Here is a 21,021-nt window from a genome sequence, read left to right as displayed (position 1 = left end):
ATCGACGGTTCCCTGGGAGACAACTCGACCAAATTGCCAACTTGGGAAGCCTCAAAGAATGGTCTGTCACCCGAGTTACTGATCACAATGGCCAAGGAACCGACTCATTGTTTGAAGTTGAGTATATGACCGGAGATAAAGTCTGGCTCCCGTACCACAAAGTATCACGATTGGAAGCCGTTGAGCAGTATCTTGAAGCATTAGGTGTGCCCAATATAACGCACTTACCTCAAAAGATCTCTAAGGCAACCCCGGACACTAGTGTCACCTCTGTCACTACCGTCAATACAGCCGACGATGCTAGACGTTGTGTCAAGCGAATTGTCGCTCAAATGCTCTCTGATTTGCCAGTTAAGATGTCCCCCAAAGACCCCGAGCCTAATCACATAAGAGAGACACCCACTCGAGTCAATGGACACTCCAAACCTCCCATGTCTCAAGCAGTCCCTACCCATTCTCTCCCTGAGCTGATGAACATTGACGTTATCGCTCATCCTCTCTTGCATGAACCAGGCGAGATTCCAGCCTCAGATCCACGCACCCCTCATCCTAGATCCTCTTGTTCGAGCAGGAGGAATCACCGCTCAAGAGGGTGAGGTGGAAAAGGATATAGGCCCTCCCATAGAGAACCTAACACTGAAGCGCTCAATGCCTTCACCCAGTTCTTCAGAACTGAGGCAAAAGCTAGTGAGAAATTTACAACCCCTCTCCGAGTCCGCGGTCTAAAGACTAGCACTCTCTTAGAGGAACTAGCGATCAAAAAAGAGACTCACATGTTCGAGCAACAACTTCGAGCTGAGCGTGAATGCTCCTATGCTTCCCGACCCCAGGGTAACGCCTAGTAGTAACCTCTCCATCAACAACCATCGCCAGAACTGCGACCTTCAATACAAGTGGTCCCGCCCTTCCTCCTCAAGCTCTGCGCCCCATGCAAACTCTCACAAACCCTTAACAGCTGCTCAAGTTATCTCTGCTGCGACTGCCAAGGCCGAGAGTCTGAAGAGTACACCTACTCCTGCTTCCTCTACCCCTCATGAAGTGGATCCTGGTGCAGATGTTGATGATATTATTGCAGCAGTTGAGCTATTGGACCTAGAACGTGATGCCCGGATCAAGAGCCTATCTAACGCTCAATTCTTGGGTAGAGTTGCTGTCCTCAGCCTCACCTTGTCCCATTTACTCATTCTCATTGTCCTATTAGCCGTGTTTGGTTCTGCCATGACTGATGTCACCTTAACTCAATAAGAACTCCTAAACTCCCGCATGACATTGCAGCCCCTCCTAATGGATGGACTGGAGGGCGTATGTGACGTTCGTTAAAAGACTTAGGCTCCTAATGCCTAGATGGTTACCAATTAATATATCAATCAACTCTGATATATTCTCTCCTTTTACCTTACCCTGTTTATTCCCTCTTTGTTTCTTTTATTCCTACTTTCCCTGATCCTCTCTAACCTATATAAACTAGCATACTTAGTGCAGGATTGGGAGTTGATCCTTCCCCCCAAAAATAAAGCTTAGTTCAGCCCGTTTACTTCTGTTTGAACCCTAAGTTCTCTCAAGTCAACTCAATTCTCGTGTGTACATTCTTAGAACACCACAATGCACCTCCTGAGAGTGGGACATCACCGTGGGACCAAATTCTCGAGACCAGCTTGCAATGCATCAGCAATACTCTGAGTAGCATTGGCAGGCTCCTGTAAGAATCAATAAGACAATGTCAATATTGGTAAGTAAAAAGAAAACAAGGAAGGAAAATGACGCACCTGAAGGCATTTGGCACCTTGAAGACCACTACAGTGCATCCCAAGCACAACCCATTAATCTCTTCACCTGGGGAATCGACTTGGAACAAAGTACACACGTGATGTGACACGAAAGTCACTGAGCGTGAAAGGAATCTAACCCCCACAACATCACAAATTCTAGGACTAGGTAGTGTTCGCGTTCAGCATTCGGACATGTTTGAACACGTTCAAAAAGGTTTGGAGAAAGCTGAATGTAGAACCGAACTATGGGTTCAGTTCAGCCCATACCCCGAACCTTGAACCGGACTTCAGTTTGGTTCAGGAAAAGTCCGGTTCAAACCGCAGTTCAGGACCAAACCTTTCCATCACTACGTTGAATGGGAATGGAAGGTTATGGCATTGTGCACCATGATTGTGCTTCACCCTATAGAACAACCTTGAACTGCACGGATCCGAATTCTGCAGCGAGGGCACCGAGAAGCCCGTTTGCATGTCAGCACTCAGGCTATGTCTGTCATAACAATATAAAAAACTGCTTTCCAGATGCCGTTGAATGGGAATGGAAGGTGATGGCATTGTGCACCATGATTGAATTTGACATCCCAGATCGATTCCTGATTGAAGGTGTTTGTACTTGCCCTCATGAGCCTTGAAGATATTATTGAAACATTGTTACAACATCTTCTGGAAGAAGAGAACCACTGTAGGGAGTATCCCTACTGCTAGGCTTGTATCCACCACTTTTCTGATGCATCAGGCATCCATCCGACGTCCATCCGACACCAATCCATTCCATCTGATACCCATCCGCTTTTTGGATGACAAGCGGATACCTTTGGATCTCCCCCTATAGCTTGTGCATCCATCCTGTCCATGTCCATTCTACCTCATTGGTATGTACTCACACACATTTCCTTGTTACTGACTGAACACAGACATATCCTCTCACACTCCACTATTTTCCGGATAGCTTATGGCACAGTCTAGACTCACTACCTATACCAAGTGTTCCTTGAAAATACTGTACCCTATAAGCAAAGAAGTTTTCGAAAAATACTTACTTGATGTAACTTCCTCCCACTTTTCCTGCACCCTACCAGAAGATCGCTTTTGACTTATACCCACTATCCATCCAACCTTTAATGAACTTCCTTTGACTTTGATTCGCATCCCATCCGATCCGCAAGTATCATCCACTCCATCCGACGAATCTGTACATTTCACATCCTATCCATTTCATCCGCTTTTGTGGATCCTTCATCCTATAGGGTCGCTTTAGACAGAGACTAGTGTTTCCCCAGTAGCAATCCCCTTAAGGGTCAAATGTGCTTGTTTCCAAGCGAGGCAGCAGGCAGCAAAGACCCAACTGTGTAGTAGATCAAGTTCTCACTACTGCACTTGTTGTACCCACACCGCTCTCACACATGGAATGTGGTTCATGTTTCATAATGTTAGGTATTTAGTTGAGCCCATCGTCCCTGTTCAGTGCCACATATGAAGGATGTCATGTTGCGATTAGAATCTTAGGCTCCGACTCAAGCCCATCCCTTTCAGAATTCCAGGAATTCAGAAATTCAACTGAGGTTACAGCTCTTTGCATAAAGGATGGCACTGGCGTGAATTTTCATTCAATTAGGAAATGTTAGACTTAGTAAAATTTTGCTCGTGTACAGCTCATACTACTACCCTTATATTATCTTCTTCACAACATGGGATTTCGCAAGATCAGTCGTGATGTGAAACTTGTGGCAATCCGGCTCCATGAACGGAACCTTCTAACACAGCGTAAAGCCACAGAATACAGATGCAGGGTAATGAGAGAAAAGTCCGAGACTTCCCAATACTATTCTGAGATTACCCTCAAAACTCTACCAGTAGAAAATGTATCGGTATTTACAGAATTTGACATCACTTTCCTCAAAATACACCAGTGCATTTCTCTGAGATTGTTCCTTAGATTACTTCGAAGCCAACATATGCCATCCCGTGCTTCTAAATTCACAAAATAGAAATTGATACATGTGTGCTGCGGTGACATCGAGCAAGACAAAGTACAGCAGTGAAAATGAGTGCAGAACATTGACAACTACCCCATCCTCCTCACTGTGCACACAATGGACCTCCCTTACCAAGAGCCAGGACAGATCCTAGATGCCTTAGGTGAAAGCATGGTGATGCAGGTGGGATTCAGCATACCTCCCATGAACTATGGCCATCCAGGACTAGTGCCACAGGGAGGGCCAGGATCAACATCAGCACTTCCAGACTCAAAGGCAGGAGACACTGGCAAATTGTCGAAGACTATGGTTCTCTTGCTGATCAAAGGGCTCAACCGGCATGTTGCAGAGCTGGAGAATTTAGATGGAGTACATCAGCAGCAGGTAGCACATATGATAGCTCACCAGAGTCACTGCTGCGAGGCTGGCAATCAACAGATGTGCGAGCACTTCGAGAAACACCTCAGGGACTTGGACGGGTCTGTCCTGCACCATATTGCAGTGGTCATGAAAAGCTTCGAGAGACCGCCAGCAATGAGAGACGTAGATGGTGCCAATGAAGAAAGCTCAGATGACAGTGAAGGGGAGGTGGATCGTGTTGGGGCAAGTCTCGAGGCATACTCTGATAGAGCATTACTGGTGAGCATTGAGTTTGGAAAATGAACACTCACTCACCTTATCTTCAGGCAGTTGTGCGGCACGAGTTTGCACACTACATGTGTCATGGGGATCCTGAACCTTCAGGTTAAGCACCTACCCGTGAGCTGGCCAAAGGATGATGAAGCGTGGCCAACCGACAGTGTGACTAGCACAAAATCAGTCCGTTTTTGGTGGGGAGAGAGTCATACGCACTCAGATAACCATGAAGGTCTCTGCAAGATCTGGACCTACATCCGTGAGAAAGGTGCCCTCTTCAGTCTGTCTGCTGAAAAGGCCTTGAAGGTAATCAGCGAAGAGCATCTCCGTGAGCGAGTGATCGAGAAGTACCACAGCTTTTGCGATAACTTGGTGCGTCTGATACTTAAATCTGTTGCTGTGTCTGGAGCACTGTTGACAATAGCACTGTGATCGTCGTTCATCAGGCATCAGTGTTGTCGTTGTCGTTATCAGTGTGGATGGAGAGAAAGTTGGACTTAGTGATTTTCAATACTTGCATGATATCTTATCAATTGCGATGTGTTTCTGCATGTGGGCTAGTATCAAGATTCCTCTGTGTGGCAATTGAAGGGAATTTGTCAATTCTGTAAAATACTACATGAGGTATTCCTGTGTTGGCGTATTTTCGGAAAGTTCACGGGAAGTATCAAAATCTCCAACATTTCCCTTTGGCTGGAGTCCGCGATTTTACGCTGTGTAAGCCTTTGTGATATCCTAGATTGCTGCAGATTTTCCAGACACACTTGGTTTCAGATTTTGAAGCTCTGGCATGAAACCGGCAATGTCGTGGACTGTCAGCCTAACACAGCAATGCGTGGTCGTCTGCATGCTCTCGATCATGAAGATATTGATTGCCTGCTGCGCCTTGTAAGGCAGAATCCTGACTATTTTTTGGATGAGCTCATGCACCTCCTCACGACAAACCAATTCATATCTGTCTATTTCACGACAATCTTCCGTGAGCTCGAACGTGCTGATGTGAGCTACTGTTAAGGTCGTGCTCAAGGGAAAGACTACTCAAAGGGCTTCAGCTTCAGCTTGTGCGCTGCGCCCCTTACCCGAGTATGTGCCCTTAATTTCCGAATGGAGTAGATCTGGAATTCCGGATCCGGAGGTATGAGATATGACAGCTACAAGAAACTCAAGTGCATTGCCAAGGAACGCAATGAGACTCTCTGTGCTGCGTTCATTGCACGCATGGCTCAGTATGATCCATCAGAGTTGGGATTTATTGATGAGACATCAAAGGATGAGCGGACACCTGGTAGACGCTATGGACCATCAAGGACAGGCACCCGTGCAGAGAAAAAGCAGGTGTTTGTGCGTCGACGGCGGACATCCACAGAAGCCCTCCTCACACTGGATGGCATTGTTGCTGCAACCGTTGTCAAAGGCTCTATCATCAGTAAATTCACACATTGCTTATTTCAACTTATTTGGCACTTATCCCTACTTTTGTCACTTATCAATAATGGGATCTACTTATTTTTCTTCAACTAGCCACCTGGACCCACCACCCTCAACTAGAGTACACCAAAATATTTGTTAGACTATAGAAGCTCATTGTCATATCCCATACCTCCAGATCTGGAATTCTGGATCTACTTCATTAAAGTCTGGTCCTCCGTCTTACTATTCCGCCTGGCACTCCGCCTTCATCTCTGCACTCACCCCTATCTCCTTTTAGATTAGCTATTGCTCCGGTTACTGGTTATGTCTTTTTCCGCTATGCTTACTGATCTGTTCCATTCTTACTTCATTTCCGACTTCACTGCTTTGATCTGTTACACTTAGTAATAGACTTTCCACATGCTTTGCACATAGCCCTTACCTTTGCTGACTGATTTACTTACATGATACCTACAGTATATAAACCCTTGTAATACTCTGGAACTCCTCAGTTCAAATATCATCTTAGTTCTGCTCATTCCTGCAATCTCCGGACTTGAGTCTCACCTCTTGTCCACCTCTGAGTCTTAGGGGTTAAACCTTAGGACTACTTCTCCGGCTCTACCTTAGGGTAGTCTAACCTCTGTTCTGTTTCTACTCCAGACTTCCATAGTAGCCTTACTCCATCCCTACATAGTCTTCTGGAGTTCCTCCAAACTCCACCGACTTCTGTCCTCCGGAATTCCCCGGACTTTCATCGGACTTCCCCTCTAGCCTTGCTCCATTCCCACATAAGTCTTCCAAAGTTCTGCTGAACTCCACCAATGTTTGTCCTCCAGAACTCCCCAGACTTCCATCGGACTTCCCCTCTGTCCCCCGGAAATTAAGGGCACGTACTCAGGTAAGGAGCGCAGCGCACAAGCTGAAGCCGAAGCCCTTTGAGTAACCTCTCCCTTGAGCACGACCTTAACACTCATTTGACAATATCAAAACAACCACATTGGTTGTTTTAGTCAAGTAAAAATGCCAAAACAGTAGCAAGAAGATTTTGACTTAAATGCTTTCCCTAGGCAGCTACACTTGAGAAGACTATATTCTATCATTATCAAACATGTATTTGATAGGTTATTAGCAATTTGAAACACTCAAGTGGAGGGTGGTGGGGTGGGGTGGCTAGTTCAAGAAAAATAAGTAGATCCCATTATTGATAAGTGACAAAAGTAGTGACAAGTGCCAAATAAGTTGAAATAAGCAATGTGTGAATTTACTGATGATGACTCAGGAGTTGTTCCTAGAGTGGCTTGAGAACATTGTCGTAAGTCTCGCCGTGAATAGTTGTCATCAAGACTACTATCTAGCCACTACAGGTGATGGGATCATGTTTGATATGTATGAGGTTCTGGAGATCACTGCAGATGATGCACATGGGTATCTTATTCATGCAGGGTACTTCTAGGTCCATGTAGTAGGGATCATTAGTCACAGATTTTAGTTCCACGCTTTCACTTTTTGGACATGGTCAGAGGTGGTGTAAGGATCTTCATGGGCTGGGACTGCTCAAGCTCATCATCTTTGCCGTCATCATCAGAGTCAGGTTCCTCTTCCTCCAAAAGTTCTTTCATTCGAATATCGTCCTCATCGGACCCATTGGAATCAAGGTCACTGTCATGCTCTAGCAGGCTCTTGTGTTTTTTGGAGGCAGGAATAGTTATAAACAGCATGATGATAATGAATTACAGGGGATGTGAGTGTACAATCACTGTGGAAATGACAAAATAACCTGATAGGGTTGACATAGAAGTAGTGGCAATAAATATACTATAACCAGAGAATGGCAAATGTGTGAATCCCCACTGGTTAAAGTGGAGAATGGTGACCATTTGAGAGCAAATCCCGAGGTGGGTTAGGCAATGTGGGCTTGTGTTGGATAGCTGCCCCCGCATCTAACCCAACATACAAATCACATCTGAAATATTAGGTCTGCTGTCTGTTAGGGCAAGCAAGGCTGCTTTGCTTCTGAATGATAGGCAAAAAGAAGTCTGATTAATGTAGGGTTACAGTCGCGTCTTCTATGGTACTTCCTAGGGATCCGCGCTCCCCATCGTGGGCCACCCCAGGTAATGAATCCCTTCCCTCCTTCCCCTCCTTCTAGTGCCCAATGTTTGTTAATAATCAACATAGCTCTCAGTGTCGCCCTAGTGGTGCTGTCATGATTCCAGGTGAAAATACTGGGGGCTATGATCAGGATAGCGGTCAACAGCAAATCACAGAAGCTTACCACAGACCAGCACCTTGCCCATTGCCACTATTCCCTGGTAACCACATGCTGCCACAGGTCGACGAGTTTTTTTTCGGGCGGTTTACAACAGGATTTAGGCCAACAAACACCAGCACCACTGATGGGAAGCCCTCAACATGATACACCATACCATGGCCATAACTCACTCACCCCATTCACAGGCAGCAACCCATCGTCGCGGTCACAATCACAGGCTCTGAGTGGATCTCATGAAGGGGGCTACCAGCATATCTACTCATTTCGTCAGCCTCAACAAGTAGCACCACTGCAAATGGATCCTTACCAGCACGTTCCAAATACCCTTGAAGATCAAGTCCAGGATCTCAATGCGACCGTTGCACGCCTTGTATCTGAAGTTGCAAGACTGACAGAGTCGAATGAACACTTGTCAAACATCAGTCAACGAATCTGCCTTGATAATGCACAGATGTCAGTTGTTCATGAGAAGCTGACTGGTACACATGAAGCTCTCACCTTGTGTGTTGATGAACACGATGACGCTCTTGCAGTGTGATGAAGGGAGTGTCGATCGCTGGAGATAGGGCCACGAGGATACACCCCAAAATAGCCAGTAAGGCATTACACGCTGCTCATGGAAGGTGGAACTGGAGATGTAACCATGAGACCAGTGCCTATATCGTGATCAGATGAGGGGGGGTATCTGTGAGGTCCCTGTTGCGTGTTGAGTTGAAACCTTCTTCTGGCAGAAATGGATCAGGGTCGTCCTCGTTTGGATCCATGGATGGCATCATGTTATTGTCTTCATCATCTTGATCATCAAATATTCCATTGACATCGATGTCTAGGTCATCGAGACCATCCTCGTGTTGTTGTAGAACTTGACTGTCTTCATTTCGGATCGCTTTGATGGCTTTTTTGATCTCGTGATCTAATGCATGCTGTTCTGGGTCATGCGGGAGGTGATGGGCTTTGTATGAGGTGAGGGAATGTGAGCTTGAACTGCTAGCTGTGTTATATGCGCTAAAGTGATCAACAGCGTCATTCAGGGCTATGGAAGTTGGGCCCGAGATTGGGCAGATTGGAACCATGGGTCATGAGGTCCACATCTTCTCCGGTTAGGAAACCATAGTCTAACATCTCCTGTTCAACTGGGGATTCCAAAATATGATGTGGGTCATGAAATTGAACATCGGAAGATAACAGGGGCTGCAGGTCATGCAAGGGAACAGAGTATCCACAAGGAACTGGGCCAGCTTCTTGTGCAGCGCTCGGCACGAACCGTTCACCAACCCACTTAAATTGGGCCTGCGATGCAGCAGTTTTTTTTCTCACAGGTCACGCCGTTCATGAGCGCATGCGGTGTGCTCAGGTATGAGGACTCCATTACATCTGTAAGCCTGGCAGGTACACCTTTTTTGCCACATTTTTTGACGGAGGGTCCTGCTGGTCAGCTGTGTCAAGGGTAAAAGCGCTTACAGATGATATGTTAAAGCTAAGGCCAGCTGGCGATGCGGCCCAAGCGCTTGCGACTCAGCGTCAAATCAGATATCACGTGTGACGTTGCCTTGTACTTGAGACTCATTGAGGGACTTAGTGAGAATTTACTTAAAAACCATCTCACCATAGACTCCAGGGTTGGGTTATGCAAATATTGTATTTCCAGACGTCGGTTTGGGGTCGAAGTACGAGGCTGTGTGCAGGGAATGTGTTGGCCTAAGAGCCTAGAAAACCAATGTCCGTTTATAGTTTGCTTACAATTGTTAGGGACTAAACCGACGTCTGGTTAACTTCAGCTTAAGTCTTTTGGTAGCTCTGTGGAGCTCAAAAATCGTCCAAGTCGGATTTTAGTCTGGTTCAAGCACTAGGTACGCCCTACGTCGGGTTATACATCAAAGCTGTCTCGGGTTATGGGTGGGGCTAAATTGTCATTTCCGCAGTGAATGAGCAAAATTTCACTAAGTCTAACATTTCCTAATTGAACAAAAATTTCACACCAGCAGGCCCCAGTGTCATTTTGATGCAAGAATTCGTTGCAGTTGTAGGGATGCAGTGATGCATCGAGCGCTGCAGTGAATTTTCTGTTGCAGTGATGCATTAGTGACACATCAGTAATGCACTCTGATGCATCAGTAATGCACTCTGATGCACTAGCATCAGCAATGCATCAAACCGAAAATCGGGAATCGTCCCACGGTCATACATGAATCAACAATACCGCCAGGTACTGGTCCACATCCTGCCACCAGCTGCTCGCTGTTATACACTGTGCACGAATCCCTCTTGCATCACGAATCATCCCGCCGCTGACTACTCGCCGCTATGTGGTGCGCACGAATCCCTCTTACAGCCCTGCAGCTGTACACACCTGCCCGCTGTACTACCCTGCGCATATATCCCTCTTGCAGCCCCACTTGCCACTACACCTTTGCCAATATACCCTTTCTCGACTTCACCTTCGTATGCGAGCCAGACATCTCTGTGTATGGTCGCTCTCAGGTGTGGATCCACACTCCTTGGAAACCTTTGGATGGGCTTGGGTGGGCTAGAGACACCCAGTGGCCCATATCCATATCAATTGCAAATTCAGAATCAAAATGAGCGTCGAGGCACTTTGAAGTTTCCCTGGCGCACCAACTGGATCCAACATATGTGATTTATGTACTAGTTTGCAGCCTCGAACTTCAGGGATCACTTGTAGTATGTTTGCCACGTATCTCATAGTTCGACATAGTATTCTACCTCCAGTGAATCTTGCAAGCACTCCATATACTTGGGGATTAAATGACAACACAACTATATCCATCGATCACCCACACAGAGACTATATGTACTACTTAGCGACAAATATTACTATGAACGAGAATGAAATGATTAAGTAGAGAAGCAAATTTTTGATCATGACATGAAGACATAGGCTCATGCCTTCGTTCGCTTTTTCCTGTGTCCGTTAGCATTGAGCAAGTGAGGAAGATATCGAAGACGTACTTTGCAGAAATCACACCCTCCACGGTTGAGTTAGCGGGACGCTTCATTGCCCTAGCATCCTCTGAAACAGATTGAGTTTCCTTACCAATGCTAACAAATGTCAGACCATCTGACCCAATGGCGTCGGCAATATCATTCCACTTGGATTTGATTGGAATTCATTTTGAGGCACGTTGAGCTACAGGATTGCCTTCATCCACAGCGGTGTGCGATGTCTCCGTTAATTTGGCAACAGGTCTTGCTTTGGGTTTGGGTTTGGGTTTGGCAGTGTTCATGGGTGCGATGATGGGGGTGGACTCCATGGCGGGATTGTGTTTGACTTTGGTAGCAGGCTTTGACTTGAATTTGCGCTTTGACTTAGCAAGACCAGCACCAGCGTGAGTGTCAGCAAGATCCTGTATGTATGCCCTCGGTCGGAGAAGGAGGATTTGCTGCTGGAAGAATGGGCAGCTGTTGAGTGAACTGAGGAAGGGTGTCATCCTGCTCAGTTGGTGAAGGAGGATTTGCCGCTGGAAGAATGGGCAACTGTTGAGTGAACTGAGGAAGGGCATCATCCTGCTCAGTCGTGGCAGTGCTGCGCTCGGCAGATATTGGAGAGCTCAAGAAGGAGGACAGGCTACGCATCTCCCACCCCTGTGAATCAGAATTGGCACCATTCCACGTGTGCGTGTCATATTGTGTGTCAAATGAGGGCGCTGATGAGCTGAATGCGGGGGAAAATAAGTTCTGCGTGGTGTTGTCACTACCAAAATAACCCAGTGCCATAAGATCAGCATGGGAAAAAGACAACCCAAGCGCCTCGACGGTACTAGGCACACTGGATTGCAGCATGCTAAACGAATTGGGAGGCACGGTGGCAATGTTGTCCCATGCGTGTTCGAGCGATGCATCAGGCTGGGCCTGTTTGAATGATGCATCAGGCTGGGCCTGTTTGAACGGTGCATCAGGCTGGGCCTGTATGAATGATGCATCACATTGTGCCTGTGTCTGCAAAGTGTTAGATTAAATAGGGAGAATAATGAAAAGTACTTACCTCAGAGTAGAGTGCGGATTGATTAAGTTCACCGAGTGGTGATGCATCACTGATTCCGGTCGAGGAACTTGCGAAGCCTGTTATTGATGCATCAGTTTGCATCAGGTGGCTGTGAAATGATATAAAGACCTACCTAGATTATCCCAGTCAATGGAATCACCACGTTGTCCTTTGTCGTTCTCTTCACCATCCTTGGATTCTTTGCCACTGTTGCATCCTTCGAGCTCCTCAGTCTGATCGCCTGTCTTCGACATCTGGCAGCAGCGGGTTATGCTTGTTCGGAGCTGATGGTTGAGTCTTATGGTGAGGCTATAGTGATTTGGACAACAAGGATTAGCTTACGGAATATCAACTCAGCGTATTCCTGGTATGCGGCAAGGAAAGTGTTGTCCTTGTCAGGGCATAACTGAGAAAAGTCGTTCCCAGCAGGAGTTTCTGATGGATGGCACCTTAGTAAGGTGAGCTTGGTAGTCAGATTTATGGTTTGGTGCACTTACGATAAAGTTACGATATTCCAATTCTGCCTCGGGTCCGGTCCAGCGCACATGAAGGAGACTATAAATCGAGTCTTTTTCTTGATGAGGCGTGCAAAGCACTGGCATATGATTGGTAAATCGTCGATACCTCTATAGGCCGTGTAAGTAACATCATAATCATAATCATTAACTAGTACTTACTTCACAATGGCATCAGCGTCGGTTTCGTCGTCATCGTCATCGTCGTCATCGTCATCATCAGCTTTATCGTGTAGCATGTCCTTCTTTACCTTTTTCTGCTTATTGTACTTCTCTCTCACCTCCTTCTTCACCTCGTCTGACTCATCTTCCAGGAGCTCTTTGCAAAACTTTTGGCCCAATGCCATGCGGCGACCAGCTGTAGCTACGTTACCTGCCTCTTGTTGAGCCGCTACTAGAGGTTTGATCCGTTCATCGTAGACCATATCCATGTAGATTTCTTCGACAGATTTTGCGCGCGACTTCGGCAGCAGTGCACTTTCAAATACGGAGATTTCCTTCTTGAGGCCACAATTTTTCTTGGATGTGTTTGTCCGCCAATGGAACCAGGTCTGCAATCGCTACCAGGGTTTTGGTTAGCAGTCAAAAGTTGTCAAAACATTCGACAACTCACTACTTTACGCGTTTTTTCGGCAGCAAGTTCTTCAGCTTGTTGCTCTTCTGTTAGTGGTATTTCAATGGGGATATCGGGGAAGAGGGCGGCTCACTCAGGCCAACTTTTAAACCAATAAAGATGAGTCTTGGCCCAGAAGTGCGCGTAGTCCTTGTCCTCGCCGTGTAGTGCAATATACTCCGGCAACTGTTCATGGAGCCATTTGTATTGTTCCTTAGTAGTCCACTGAGCTGCTGGCATCTGTCATAGGATTTTAAGTCATATACCATGTTAAGAGTGTCGCTATCATACCTTTGTTTTTCTTTGCGCAATGATAGACAAGTGTGTCCCTCTACCAATGTCTATGCCCGTCCTTATATCATTCCACTGGCATCTGATCAGGGCTCGTTGAAAATCAATATCGGCGAATGAAAAAGGAGGCTAATTTAGCTGGCAATGACTTACTACAGGATCCGATTGCAGGACAGTCAAAACAAAAACGGTGGTACCGGTACCAGTCTGTTCTGGCGCCAGTCGGTGTCTCTGGGTGGATCAGGTAATGAGGGTACCAAACTGAGTTTAGCTAGCAAAGACTTACTACTGGGTCCAATCACAGGAAAATCAAAATGCAAATGGTGGTGTCGGTGCCAGTTTGTGTGTCTAGGGCCAGTCTGTGTGTCTGGTGGATCGGGCAATCGTTCATTACAAACTGAATCAAAGTGAAGTGCGATAAGGAGCGAGTTGAGCGAGTTGATGAACATTGATCTGGTTTGATCAAGGTGAGCTCGGATGATGACATGCATGAAAGAGTGACTTCACCTGTGCGCGACATGTTGATCAGGGCATACACTGAAAGGAAATGCATTCTGACTGGCTCTAAGCGAAGTGAAATAAGGAGCATGACACTGACCTTGTTCGATAAAAGTGAGCTCAGATGGATAGTGTGCACAGAAGAGTGGCTTTACCTTTACCTTTTGTTGACTGGGGTGTACACTGAAAGGAAATGGTCATCCAAAGAAGGAATGCGGAACGATGGTACTTACTGCCAACCAATACCAGAAAAGAGTGTTAAATCCCGCAGGTGATCTTGGTTGCGGGTGAGCTTATAGTACACTTACATAGAGCATCACAAATAAGTACAGAATCTTGCATCGGGCAAGAGACTCACTTGGATATTGAACATCGGAATTCAGCGTTTGCATGAGCCACTACTTTGCGATAAGTACATTTGTCATATTGGCCAGCTACTAGAGACTCACCTGGACGACATCAGAAGTTGGCAGATGCTGGTACCAATCCAACACAGTGCGCAAAATCATGAGTGAGGCAGCAGTAGTTATAGAGTTATTGAGTGATCAGTATAGTAGTTCCAACATGTGCACAGTTGAAGTGATTGAAGTGATTGACTTGGAGCCTAAAGCGGCAGTGGAATCGCCGAGTTACAAGTTCAACATATGAGCTAAGACTCAGCTTGTGCTTTACTCAAATCTAGCTATTACCCAGACCACCGCGCAAGTTAGAACCCCCGCAGACATACTCTGAGTATCTATCAAGCATTGAGTTGTAAATCTCCCAAAGTTAACATTGTGGCTAGCGGTGTTATTACAACTTAGTAAGTTACTCCATGCATTGCATCTGATGCCAACTGGAACATCTTTGCTTTCAGCCCAAACGACCAAGACTGGAACATGGGCACCCAAGACACCTGGTCCGGCAGTCAGTTTCTTGGCTCTGCGACTCCCAGAAATCAAAATATGTAACTGGTTTAGTTGGTACGTTTAAATCCCAGCCGCCATTTTTGGCCTCTAATCTGAACCTCGGTACTGTATCCGCCAATAGATCAAGCTGTAAAATCAATATACAAAATATGGAATCCTCAGGACGTCCCTTTTGTTTTTTGACATCATCTCATCCGGCTGTGGCTACCCCTCCACCAACTCCATTCTTGCATCTCTTCCCAGCATTTCACTCCACAGGCGTAATACTTGACTTTCCTCTCCCATATCTCCAATGATACAGCCACCTCCCATGCCCGCCCCATACATCAATCTATGTGATCAACACAATCCTCAGGACGTCCCTTTCATTTTTCTGACATCATCTCATCCGGCTGTGGCTGCCCCTCCACCAACTCCATTCTTGTATCTCTTCCCAGCATTTCACTCCACTGGCATAATACTCAACTTTCCTCTCCCATATCTCCAATGATACAGCCATCTCCCATGCCCGCCCCATACATCAATCTATATGCGATCAACACAATCCTCAGGACGTCCCTTTCGTTTTTCTGACATCATCTCATCTGGCTGTAGCTGCCCTTCCACCAACTCCATTCTTGCATCTCTTCCCAGCATTTCACTCCACCAGCGTAATACTCAACTTTCCTCTCCCATATCTCCAATGATACAGCCATCTCCCATGCCCGCCCCATACATCAATCTATGTGATCAACAGACATTTTTGTTATTCACTGTGCGTACTGTAATCTTATCACTAAGACTACTCCTGACATCATTGTCTTGCATTAACCATAATGATGCATCGGTGATGCATCCGGTGACCCGCATCTGCGATCTCCGCACTGGAAATCAAATTTCTCAATGAGTGCATCATATCACTGTTTCAAGTCTAATCAAGTTTACTAGACGCTGCTACGTTATTCAGGGTGAGTGGTCCGCCATATCATTAATGGCGGTTCATAAGGCTAACTCAAAAATCACTGCAAATACCAGTCTCCCTTGCATTGACCACCACTAATATGACATTGATGTCAATGCTCGTGACCCAGGGTGAGTAGTTCACTTTATGAATGGAAGGTGCTTCCCAGGCTCATCCAAAAACTACAGCGCATTTGAGTCCCACTCCCAGGATATCTCTCAATGAACGATCCGCTGATCCTCTTTGGATCAGTATTACTACGACACCCTACATGACCGAACCAGAGGAGTCCGTGACTGTGCACGAGGGCAGTATAGAGTTTGAGGAGGCCGCGAATGCTATGGCGGACGAGTGCTTTTTATATTTATATGAAGGAATTTTCTATAACATGCCTGCCCAGCACAATCTAAAACCCCCTTTTTATTGTGTTACTCGGGGCCGCTACATCGGTGTTTTTCTGGCATATCTCCGGTGAGTTTTCACGTTCTCATTAATATTTTTTATACTTAACACCTACCATAGGAATAGTGTAAAAATCGAACTCTGGACACCAGGCAATTATGTTGCTACCGTCTTTGTGGTTCAGTCACTTGTTCTGGGAGAACAGGAGGTTCATTGTGCCATCAGACGTAGGCTCACAGCGAGCAGGTGACACACTAGTAGGTTTGATACTATACTTCGTTTGGTAGCATTTGCTGACATCTCGTTAGGATTAGAGTTATGGTTATGCGGGTGTTGCTCAGTCTACAGTTTGGACTAGTTAGTTATGGGATGATGTCATACTACGAGAATGCCAAGTACTAGTCATTTTGAGAACAATGCATTGACATGTTCGGGCAATAACCCTAACCCTAAATGTGCAACACTACGGTTTGGTCAATTGTGCTGTCGTGTTGGTAATCAACATTGCAACATTCAACGACGAATGTCTACAGATCCTCCTTGTGCCAGGGAATCTTCAATTCAGACTATTGTATGCACTCCGGCAACATCCGCAACACTGAAGAAGTTACAGAAACGAAAGAAGAAACCCAAGCTCAATTTTTACCGCTCAGCCACCTTGGTGCCACCTTCTCGCCAGCATACCCAATATGATGTTCATAAAGATGGGACCATTGGCTATACACTGAAGCATCTTCGACCTCCCAAGAACGCTAAAGCAACCATCAAGAATCTAACTCATACTGCACCGACTCTGCACGATGTGCCGTTTTCAATTCCTGAGCCATTCGATGATCTCCCGCCCGAAGTATCATTGGACTTTTTAGGTGAGGAAAGCAGAAACCGAGGAGCGGGTGTATGTACACTACATTATTCTTTGACTTTTTCCTTACCATGCTTACCGTGATTATTTAGGATAATCCTTTGCTGATGTGGTTGAAGCACCGAGGAATATTCCTTCGTGAATTCATCCGTCTCGAAGGGAGATGTGGCCAAGCCAGCGCTCAGTCTTGCTTGGAATGTAATCGTCCCAGCCCGGAGTACCGGTGTGAAGACTGCTTAGGGTCAGAGCTTTATTGCACAACTTGCATCTTGTCGGCCCATGTGCGCCACCCACTTCACCGATTGCAGGTACGTTTTCATATTTGATTGGGAGAGTTGGACATGAAACTAATATAAGATATCGATGCAGAGGTGGAACGGTCAATACTTCGAGCAAACCTCACTGAAAACCCTGGGCCTTCACATCCAGCTTGGCCACACCACTGGCCAGAAATGTCTTAATCCTCAGCATGCATTTAACGACGATTTTGTCGTTGTCGACACCCGCAGTATCCATGAAGTGGCCCTTGACTTCTGCAATTGTGCAACAGCCGAAAGCCACATGCAGCAGCTGCTTAGAATATCCTGGTTTCCTTCAACAACATCAGATCCAAAAACGGCTGCAACGTTCTCTGTTCTTGAGCAATACCACTTACTCTCTTTTGAGTCAAAAATATCTACATATGAGTTTTATCACGCGCTCAGGCAGATGTCCGATAACACTGGCCTACTTCCTGTCAAGGTAAATTCATATTTTCAAGTACCTTTGCAGTTACTCCAGCTGCCCTACAGGATCAATATGAGTCGTTTTTGCGAATGATACGTGAGTGGTGCCACTTGAAGATGCTTAAGTGTTCGGGGCGAGGTCACGAGGCTAGTGGTATAGATGGGACAGCTGAGGGTGAATGTGCCATATTGTGCCCAGCATGCCCACACCCAGGGAAGAACCTTCCAGTGGATTGGAAAGATGCCCCTCGACAGTAAGTTTAGAGCGAGCTTCAGTCCAGAGTAGAATGATTGCTGATATAGGTACTGTTAGGTGGTTATACGGATTATTCCTCGCGATTGATGTGAATTTACGGTTAAAACGCAAGGCTGTCTCAAATGACAATGTTGACCCAAGCCTGAGTCGTGGCTGGGGTTATTTCGTGGAGGAAGATGCTTATAAAGGCTTCTTGCATGACAGTGCGGACAGCATCCAAGAGGTTAGTTAGTTTTATTTATTCTATTTGTATACTCACATCTATCTTTTGCAGAAATCAACGTGTTCAAGTCACGCTGCTGTAAACATGGCTGATACAAAATCTAACTGCGGACTCGCCGTTACTGGTTTAGGTACAATCGATTGTGCTCGCCACAACATGAAAAGGCCTAATGCAGTGGGGGATCTCCAAAAGGGTGAAAGGTAAGTCGTCATTTGCATTTCACGCAGTTGACAATCTAATGCGGGCACATAGATATATTAATATGGACTATCTATTCTTCTCGACACTTCACCATACCGTACTCGACACTCTCCACGTATCCTATGATATCGCGTGCCAGTGGCACAAAAGATTATGGCACCATATGAGTGCCTTTCCGTTTTCAATGCACCTCTCGCATACCGTCAAGACCGTCTCATTTTTTGTGCCCAAGTTCCACCTACCTGCTCATATTGAGCAGTGCCAAACCTCCTTCTCGTTCAATTTCAAGAGCGGGGTAGGAAGGACCGACGGAGAAGCGCCAGAATGTGGCTGGGCTAATATTAACCCTGTCGCTTCAAGCACGAAAGAAATGGGTCCTGGTGCATGGCGAGACACCCTTGATGACTACTTCGGAGACTCGAACTGGAAAAAACTTGTTGGACTTGGTGCGTCTATTTTTGTCAAAATAATACATTAACTTACATTTTATCAGGTAGTACTATGCTTCGCAAGATGAAGGATGCATTGCCGGAGCGAGAGAACCATTGTGAAGCATTCGAGGACCTTGATGATGGCTTGCGAGGCGAATACGGTGCCACCCTCGAACAGTGGAGAGAACAGGTGGAGGCTTGGGAGTGTGACGCTGCACAGCCCAATCCTTTCGAACGAAAGGCAGAAAGTAAGTACGAGTTTGTGATGGTAATACTTATGTGCTCATCTTAATCCTCCGTATATCACAGGTATCACTATGGCTTCTGTACGACTGGAGCTGGCTAGGGAGGACCAGATTGACCTTCAAACAGGGACTTACCTTGCCCTACACGAGGATTGCACTCCCAGTGTATTAATCAGCACTGGCTTAGAACTCAAGGAACAACAGTGAGTGTCCCAATCGTTGCTTATCGGACCTTGTTCTTACTTTGATAGACGGCAAATGAAAGCAGACAGAGCTGGCCTCGGAGTCCACGCGATGGACAATCAAGAAGGAAAGATGCTTCAGCGAAGCAACACTCTCTGATGGAGGATTGATGCCTGGGGGAAAATGCAGGAACTATACATGCCGTTTCTCGCTGCACTACATGCGAGCGAGGCCTCAGTATCTAACAATGTGGCCGCTGCACCAGAAGCCATCAAGTTGTGGCTGCCGTCCCCATATTAGCAGGACCTCTCCTTGTGACACCCGTCTCCAAGCCATTGAATGGAAGCTGTGGTATGGGCAAGCTCATGACGCCCTCCGTTCTCTATGTTCGAACTTACGTGCTCTGACTGCGATCCTCAAGTATAAGAATTGGCACCTTCGTGGGCAAGGAGCGAACACGCGGGCATGGAATACATTGAAAGCCGTTGAAGCAAGGATCGAGGCCGCTGCCAGCACTTACGAGCATGCACGTAAATCCCTCGTTGTTCTTGCACCACGAGTGAATCAGACCCAGTCCGGGTGGCACTCGTCACTGCGGCCACTAGACCGAGCTGACATCCGCTCGATGACAGACATACTATGGGGAGAATCGGAGGGAACGAGAAAGCTGTCATGGATTTGGAGTATGCGGGGAGCGGCTCCCAACGAGATGGACAATGACAATACCTTGGAAGGTAGGCGGCTCTTCATTTTTGCTTCCTAGCCAGGCTCACAGTAGATCAGACATGCGAATAGAGTGGTGCAAAGCCCGGGCACGGGCGATGCGCTGGGCAGAAGAGGTGGAATTGTTGAAGGAGGAGATGCGAAGGATTCTGCAGTTTTTTGAGTGGGATGCGCAGCGCTGGGACGAGCGGGCCTGGGAAACGCACTACAACTTGACGATGCAGATCAACACGAGGGACAGATGGCGTATGCCAAACGTCAAGCCGTTTTACGTCGAATGCTTCCGAGTCTTTCAAGACCAGCTGGGCTGACACCCTGGCTCTGGTGGACACATTCGAAGACATGGACTTAAGCACATAAACCTTAGTTAGAATTTCGGTCACTCAATACATGTTAGCGAGAGTTGGTATCAAAATTGCATTGTTTGAACAACAAGTTATGGCGCAAAACAGCAACAGCAGGCACAAAAAAGAGCAAAGGCTCGAAATGGCAACAGGGGCGCGAGACAATGGGCGCACAAAAGCGGGAGGAGGGCGGCATGCGGGCGCACAAAAGCAGGAGGGATGCGAGGAGGGCGGGATGCGAGAATGCACCGAGGGCGGGTGGGATGCATGATGCATCACAGTGCATCAACCTGGAGGACTGATGCATTAGCAGACGGAGAAGGTGAGGGGATGCATCATCAGAACTTAACCTGGAGGACTGATGCATTAGCAGACGGAGGGGAGGATGCATCAGAAATCAACCTGGAGGACTGATGCATCAGAAAGCGGAGGGGATGCATCAGAAAGCGGAGGTGGGAGGTGGGGGTGGTGGTACAATTGCACCAATGATGCATCACTGGAGTGCTACAGTTGCACTGTTGATGCATCAATATGACACGAACCTGTCACGCCAGTGCCATCCTTTATGCAAAGAGCTGTAATCTCCGCCACA

General features: G+C 46.7%; 4 protein-coding genes across 4 annotated transcripts; 2 read left to right on the top strand and 2 right to left on the bottom strand.

The window, feature by feature from the left end:
• Positions 1–3,862: 3,862 nt before the first annotated feature.
• Positions 3,863–4,970, top strand: EDB91DRAFT_1087289 (uncharacterized protein; the record flags this gene model as incomplete). Its single annotated transcript, XM_041316189.1, has 3 exons — positions 3,863–4,384; positions 4,490–4,753; positions 4,806–4,970. The coding sequence occupies 3 exons, from the start codon at positions 3,863–3,865 to the stop codon at positions 4,968–4,970; spliced, it is 951 nt and encodes a 316-aa protein (XP_041170692.1).
• A 3,752-nt stretch (positions 4,971–8,722) lies between these two features.
• EDB91DRAFT_1087288 (uncharacterized protein) lies at positions 8,723–9,139 on the bottom strand (the record flags this gene model as incomplete). Its single annotated transcript, XM_041316188.1, has 1 exon — positions 8,723–9,139. The coding sequence occupies one exon, from the start codon at positions 9,137–9,139 to the stop codon at positions 8,723–8,725; it is 417 nt and encodes a 138-aa protein (XP_041170691.1).
• A 1,828-nt stretch (positions 9,140–10,967) lies between these two features.
• On the bottom strand, positions 10,968–13,437 carry EDB91DRAFT_1254983 (uncharacterized protein; the record flags this gene model as incomplete). The annotated part of the gene is made up of 11 exons (XM_041323896.1): positions 10,968–10,989; positions 11,037–11,145; positions 11,209–11,444; positions 11,500–12,023; positions 12,070–12,146; positions 12,203–12,310; positions 12,412–12,518; positions 12,567–12,695; positions 12,747–13,144; positions 13,198–13,244; positions 13,302–13,437. 11 exons carry the CDS (start codon positions 13,435–13,437, stop codon positions 10,968–10,970), a joined length of 1,893 nt encoding a protein of 630 aa, XP_041170690.1.
• A 3,768-nt stretch (positions 13,438–17,205) lies between these two features.
• Positions 17,206–20,461, top strand: EDB91DRAFT_1331171 (uncharacterized protein; the record flags this gene model as incomplete). Its single annotated transcript, XM_041325379.1, has 11 exons — positions 17,206–17,406; positions 17,468–17,839; positions 17,890–18,077; positions 18,137–18,302; positions 18,354–18,502; positions 18,555–18,949; positions 18,997–19,182; positions 19,244–19,382; positions 19,527–19,640; positions 19,666–20,096; positions 20,146–20,461. 11 exons carry the CDS (start codon positions 17,206–17,208, stop codon positions 20,394–20,396), a joined length of 2,592 nt encoding a protein of 863 aa, XP_041170689.1. The 3' UTR covers positions 20,397–20,461.
• Between the last annotated feature and the right edge of the window lie 560 nt (positions 20,462–21,021).

Source organism: Suillus paluster (genome assembly GCF_016628075.1).
Source record: "Suillus paluster strain FC165 chromosome Unknown EDB91scaffold_123, whole genome shotgun sequence".
NCBI classification, from domain to species: domain Eukaryota; kingdom Fungi; phylum Basidiomycota; class Agaricomycetes; order Boletales; family Suillaceae; genus Suillus; species Suillus paluster.
This window is presented reverse-complemented; position numbering and strand designations above follow the sequence as displayed.